This window comes from Condylura cristata, unplaced genomic scaffold, assembly GCF_000260355.1.
Source record: "Condylura cristata isolate star-nosed mole 26May11 unplaced genomic scaffold, ConCri1.0 scaffold00003, whole genome shotgun sequence".
Classification (NCBI taxonomy): domain Eukaryota; kingdom Metazoa; phylum Chordata; class Mammalia; order Eulipotyphla; family Talpidae; genus Condylura; species Condylura cristata.
The window spans coordinates 51,212,690-51,219,847 of record NW_004567104.1 but is presented as its reverse complement, the minus strand read 5'-3'; the positions used below and the strand labels follow the sequence as shown (position 1 = coordinate 51,219,847).

At 34.8% G+C, this 7,158-nt stretch overlaps 1 protein-coding gene across 2 annotated transcripts in view; it reads right to left on the bottom strand.

The window, feature by feature from the left end:
- Window positions 1-7,158, bottom strand: part of PROS1 (protein S (alpha)) — a 52,122-nt gene that overhangs the window by 21,143 nt on the left and 23,821 nt on the right. The window contains exons 4-7 of one of the 2 annotated variants that reach the window (XM_004675484.2): window positions 6,388-6,474; window positions 4,633-4,755; window positions 4,418-4,549; window positions 1,172-1,297 (exon numbers count right to left, since the gene is read on the bottom strand). In XM_004675484.2, the coding sequence (XP_004675541.1) occupies window positions 1,172-1,297; window positions 4,418-4,549; window positions 4,633-4,755; window positions 6,388-6,474 (468 nt within the window). The remainder of the gene's footprint in view (window positions 1-1,171; window positions 1,298-4,417; window positions 4,550-4,632; window positions 4,756-6,387; window positions 6,475-7,158) is intronic. The other variant, XM_012729585.1, reaches the window with a different exon arrangement.

The following is a 7,158-nucleotide window of genomic DNA, read 5'->3' as shown; positions in this document are numbered from 1 at the left end:
GTACAGGTCAGAGATGCGGAGGGTGAGAGGATTCACCAGAGACAGAGTGGGGTGCAGAACAGGCAGATCGACGAAGTACACTGCTGAGGGGAGCAGGGAGCGGGTCAGGAGACGTCTGCCACGCCATGTGGTCACCTCCGGGGCAGGGGGGTATCGAACTCATGTGGAAGTGGCTTAAGCTTCTTTGTGCTGTGCTTTAACCCGCTGCGCCACCAGGGAGGGCCAAACCCAATTATTTCTTTTTAAAAAAAGAGATCTATTTATGCATACACAACTGGGGTATGAGCCAGAGGTGCAGGAGTGGTCAGAGTGGGGAGCAGAACAGATTGACAAAGTACACTGCTGAGGGGAACAGCGGGTGAGGCAGGAGAGGTCTGCTGTGTCATGTCTCCCTGGCAGGGGTGGAAGGGGGGAAATCAAACTGATGCTGCAGTTGCTGTGGATAGCCTTGTATTGCTGCACTTTAATCCCCTGTGCACCAGGGAAGTCCCTCACAATGCTTTCTTTAAAAAAAAAAAAAGGACAAAAAGAAAGGAAGGCAGGAGATGGGAAGAAGGGAGAAAATAAAGTAAGAGAAAGACAGAAATACAGGAAAGGGAAGCAGCGATCCCTTTTAACTAGCAAGTGAGATCCCTTTTAATGTTATTGAGAATTAAGTGACAATATCAAGAATATATGACTTTTTATAATACAATGATAACAAAACTGTCACTTCCTGTTTCATAATTAATGATAATACTAATAGATGAAGAGCTTAGTCTTAAATCCAAGATTTCTTGCCACCCATGTTGCACAACTCACATGATTTCTAAACTTCTTTTTCTTTGGTATGTATGTGTTTTCCCTCCCAGCTTGCAACTCTTTATTTTTAAATTTTATTTAAATGATATGAAATGTATGTACTTTTATTTTTCTCATCCATGGGTGGTTTATAATTTATATAGGGCTTAGAGGAGAATCAGAGTGCATAACATTAAACCTGAAGACCATATGTTTTACATACTTTTCTTCTGGAAGGAAGCCAAGGATTACCCCACTGACCAGGCTAGACTATGGGTGTTGCCATCTTAGAAAATCTGGTTATTGATGTCAAACAGAACCAATGCTCCTAATATAGAAACAAGAGTCAAAACCGTCCTTGCCACCATCAACAATATCATCACAACTCTACCTTCACAAGACATTGAATTAGGATTGTATCTGTAGCCTTCAGCACATTCACATTCAAAGTCTCCTGGGAGGTTCTTGCACACAGCTGTGCCACAAATGCTTGGCTTTGTAGAGCATTCATCCACATCTATAAATGAAATCAATATATTAAAAAAAAATTTCCCATGCCAAAAGATGCTAGAAAAGAACACTTGATTTGTGTTTCCTGGATCTAGGTTAATATATTAATAGGACAACAAAGTGCCCTGAGGATAACAAAATATTAAATCTATCATCATAGTGTATCTTACTACATATAATTTCTTTATACAAAAGCATGAGGAATTTGACTGATGTTTGCCATGTTCCTTTGTAGTTATGCAAAAAAGGAAATGGTTTTAGCTATTTTCTTATGTACCAGGCTACAGTATGAAAATAAAATAGTAGAGGAATTCACCATGCTATTAATATTTACTCCTAAATACAAGTTCCTGAGCAAAATAGTTTCAAAAGTGAACTCACTCTGTATTGTCACAAATATGACAAGTAAAAATGAGACAGCGCACATTTCTTTTGGAAATGGATAATATCAAGGTCTGCAATATCTAAGTCTGCAACTGTTTTTATACATAAAGTATTCAAAATGTTTATAAAGCTAGTTATTTCAATTCACTATAACCTGTAGTGCGAAAAATTATATTCCAGAAATTTCATGTATATTTATTACACTATATGGCAAAGTAGGAACAAAATACTGATTTCACTTAGTTTTTAAACAAGCACTTGTGATAAAGACAAACAAGTGACAAAAAGCTATTAGTGAAAAATTTTAACTACTTTCTAGAGAAAGACAAGAATGGAAAATATTCTTTTTCTCAAAAACTGAATTTTATTTTTCCTCAAACCAATGATCAACTAAAACTTCAGACACTGCTCTCTGAAATAACATGCACTAAAGCAATAGAATCAATCTCTTGTGGTAAAGGAGTCTTTCTATACCTTGACAATGGCAGTGTCAGTATCCTGGGTGCAATATTGCATTCCAGTTTTCTAAAATGCAATCATTGGGGAAAGTGGGGCAAAGGGTACATGGGATCTTTTTTATTGTTTTTTTTTTTTTACATCTCCATGTGAATGTACAATTACTTCAAAATACAATATGTACAAGTAAAAGCAAAGCATATGGTATATGGCATAATGCAGGAAATTATTTAAATCATCTGAGTTCAGGTTATAGCACATTAATTTTATGGCTCTACTGACATCTAATGTCTGATGAAAAGTTTTACTCTTGCATTTTTAGATATTTACTGGCAACATAATCCCAAGCATATCCACAGCTTGGCAGAGACCCTAACGAAACAGTTGTATACATATTCTTCTAGTATTGTTGCACTCTATAACTTAGGTATAGCAGATAAAGGACTGTATAAATGAAGTATATAAGAACATATATTCTGTTTATCAGGAACATTCTTATTTATTAGAGGACTTTTTTATACATGTATATTAACTCAATGGATAAAGATTAAATATATTCAATTAAAATGTTACAATTCTATAAAAAGAAACTACTCAAGCATTCAGTGTAGAAGTCTGTATGAATATTATCTGCTTATGAAATGCATATGGTACCCTGCATTATTCTGATATTGGCATTCTAAATTTCTAACCTCTGCTTTTCAGACAGATAATGATCACGAAGTGGAGAATGATTTAGAAGAAATTGTTAGTTTATGTAGCTCATTTTATTCAATTATTCATTCATTCATTCATTCATTCATTGTAACAGAGGTAACAACATTTGTTCACAACACTGTATTTGATTTAGAGGTTCATGTTACTACACCCTACCCACCACCAAAGCACTGAAAGTCCTCCACCATAGTTCATTTTAGAGTCATTTAATAACATGTAGATAACAATATAGCAACTTGTACTAAACACTATCCTCTGCGACAGTCCTACCAAATGAATACAGTTGAACAAGAAAGCTTAACATTTTCTTACTAAATATGCTACTTAACAGCAATAAGAAGACAGAAGAGAAGGGAAAGGGAAAAGGGCCTGTCTCACTGCACTGTAAAGTTTAGTAAAGTTTGCTATAATACTATTCAAAATCCTATTAAATGACTCCAGAGAGAGCTACATTAACTAACAATTTCTTCTAAACCATTAACCAGTTTGTGATCATATTTTTCTTTTCTGCTGGCAAATTTTATTTTTAAGTTATCCACACACCTAGCATTTAGATTTGAAAATGTAGTTACAGCAATTAAAGCAGTTAAATAAAAAAGGCATTGTACAGAGTGAAAAAAGTCAAAATCTGCAGAAAATAAAAGCACCAAGAAAACAAAATGCTTGCTAAAAAAATAAACTGACAGGGATTACTTAGGACTGAAGAAAAAACAATAGTTATGACCAATGATGTGACCTTAAATGATTAAAGAGAAGGAAAACCAGAACTTCAGGTTTCCCAAAACCACAACAGGGAATGAGGTGCAAGGGTTTGTATTGGAAAGTAGAATGGCATTTTTGAGAAGGAACAATAAAATACAGTGGAAAAGATTATTAAGGATTGTGGTTGATTTCTTTGTATAGCTGTTTATCTACTGGAATGCAAATAATGATATATCGTTCAAAACAAAGCAGTGAAAACAGCTATTTTGCAAGGACTGTGGTATGCAAGGACTTGCACTGAAATTTCACTTTATCAACATATAAAGAGTTTTGATTCACACACACACAAAGAAAACAAAAGATAATGCAATAGAAAAATACTCTATAAGTAACAAAATATCTTATAAACTAAAAGGCAGTTATGTAATATCACAAAGCTTCAAAGTAGAAAATAATGTTTATATATTTATTTATGCAAACAAGAATTCTGGTATAGGTCAGCATGGGGGGGGGGGGACGGGATGAGAAGATTCACCAGAGACAGAGTAGGGAGCAGAACAAGAGATTGACTGAAATACATCACTGAGGGGAGCAAAGGGCCAGATGGGAGAGGTCTGCACCACTATATGGATCAGCATCCTGGCCAGGGAGAGAACGCATGCAACAGTTGCTGGCTATAGCTTGGTAGCTCTAAGACTTAACCCCTGTGCCACCACGGATGCCCAATTATATTTATTTACTATAAGAACAGATACCCAATTTTCTAAAAACTCCCTGAGAAATTCCTTCAACTGGATTATTTTCTCTCCTATAACTGAAATTTCACTCATAAGGTAAGTACCACTTAATTCTAGCTATTCACTCTTACCTCTACAGGACTTCATATTTGCAAGCATAACATAACCATTTTTACAGGAACAATGGTAACTTCCAGGTGTATTATCACATATCTGGTTGCAACCTCCATTGAAATTTAAGGGGTCTTTGCATTCATTTATATCTAAAAAAGAAATAAGCTATTTTTAAAGTATTAATATTTTAGGAGGTCAATCCATATGAACCAGATGTGTTTATTATACATACCAAATTCACAGGTCTCCCCTTGCCAGCCTAATTTACAAACACAGGTGAATGTAGCCTGGCCATCTTTGCATCTGACAGTTCCTTCTTCATTGCATGGTGAAGGATTGCACTGGTCTGGAATGGCTAAAGGAAACAAATATCAATTTAACTGTAGCACATGCCTGGTTGAATAGAATTACATGCCTTTTAACAAAAATCCTATGTAGCAGTATCTAATTAATGAAATTGATGTAACTCCTTCCTTAAAATAATATGTTTTCATAAAATGTGAATCCATTGGACAAGCCTCTATAATTATTTTGCAAATGGAAACTACATGTATATATTTGCAGACATATGCAGCACTTTAAAAGTATAATTTAGATATATGCTCATATTTATGACCTTATTTGATCATAAAAACTACTCCATGACTCTAAGAAGCAGAGAGAAGAAATGAAACTACTCTGAAAAACAACCGGAAACAGAATTTAGAAATTCCAACTAAACTAAGTTAGAGCAACAGGGACCAAATTTATCATCCTGCCTTATGTAAAAAGAACTTTGGTCAATTCTGTGAAACAAAGTTTTAAGACACTGAACAGTTAGCAGAGTGGTTATTCCCAGCAGAGAGGAATTTTCTCCATAAAATGTCACAGCACTTTACCACTATCCTAAATGGTATGTATGGTCATTTTTTAAACTTACTTGCAGTCTCTCTCCCTTCACTACATACAGCAAATGTCCTTAGGTTCCCACATATTATTATACTGTCCCTTAAGGCTTACTATTCAATTCTGAAAATTCTTCCATCCTTCAAATACATCCCCCCCTAGCTTCGGTTAGCTAGGGGAAGTTTCTGTTACCAGAAAATGAAAAAAAAATCAAAACTGAATTTAAACCTAGTAACTGACATTTTAAAAAAAAAAAAGTCCTTTTAAAACCATACTTTTTGAAAAGTAATAAAAATTACATATTATTGAAATGGATAGCAAACAGGGTAGTCAGCAGGAATTTGTCATCAAATTGTTTTTCTATTTTGGTGAGTAAAAAAAATCTAAATTAAATATCCGTGTTCAAACTATTTTACTTGTGTAATTACAACAATTTTAAACTAGAAAATAAATGCAGATAAATGAATGTCAAGGTAATGGCGATGCCACATGCAAAGTATTTGGACAAACATCCGAAGTTATATCTTGCAGCTTCACCTTTTTCTCTCACTCTCAGTTGGGAAATCGATAAATACAGACGATCTTCTTGAATTATCAATGGACCCTCTGTGAATTTCACAAGGAGGTGGCTATTTGACATCATAAAACATCTGCCACATTTATATCATTGATGGTAAAAGGTCAGAGAATAAACCAACTATAAGTGACTTATTAACTATATAAACTATATAGCTTATATTAACTATATAGTTAACTATCAACTATATAAACCTACTAACCAACTATAACTTTTGGTCATCACTAGATGCTTAAGCAAACAACAGCCAAAATAAGGCTGTCGGAAATAAGTCTGAAGTCAGTGGCCAAAAGGTTGGTAAGGACAATGCAATTTAAATGTTCGGTGGAAAGTTCATTTTGAGGACAAAAGGCTCATTTGCATCTAAGAACCAAGTTTTTCTGAGGCATACAGCCCTTGAAGGGCTCATTCATTGATTTTTAGACATCAGTTCTATTGTTATGGACATACTTTACTTGAAGGTTATGGTTTTGTTTGATTGTTTTTGTTGTTGTTGCTTTTTAATTCCATGGTAGAGATGTTTACCATTGACACAGCTCCTCAGATCAGGATAAATGTTAGCTGCCCTACGGGCAGACGTGCCAGATCCAACTCGGAAAGCACCAAGGCAACCTGTAAATACAAACACATGCAATCCCCTTAGTAAAGGTAACCGCAATCACTGGACCTGATATAATGCCACGAAAATGGTGCATAGAGGTAATTCATGATCCTGTGGATTTACAGGCTTCAGCATTTGAAATGGGAACCCCCACAAGTTTTACACTCCCCTCAGCAGTGTACTTGGTCAGTTGGCCTGTTCTGCTCCCCACTCTGTCTCTGGTGAATCCTCTCACCACTCCTGCACCTCTGGCCTGTCCCATCCCCCAGTTCTGTATGCATAAATAAATTGTAAAAAAAAAAAAAAAGAGAGAGAGCAATGGTAGAAATAACAGTTGAAATAATAAAGATAAAAATACTTAGGGCTTTTAAGTAACTAAAGTTCATTCAGTTCCAGCAAATAACATTTCTTAATCACCACTTAAAACAATATATATATATGTATGTGTGTGTGTGTTATGTATATATATACACATAACTATATAGCTATGTACAATGAAGTGAGATATATATATATATATATATATCTCACTTCATTGTACAGGTAGTCACCAGCTTACTGAATAGGTAGTTTTTGGTTATTTTGTTGAGTAACAAACAACCCCAAATGTTAATAATTAGTTACATAACATAATCTTATTTATTTATTTATTTATTTTCCCATGATTTGTTAGTCAAGTATTTGATAGGATCTGG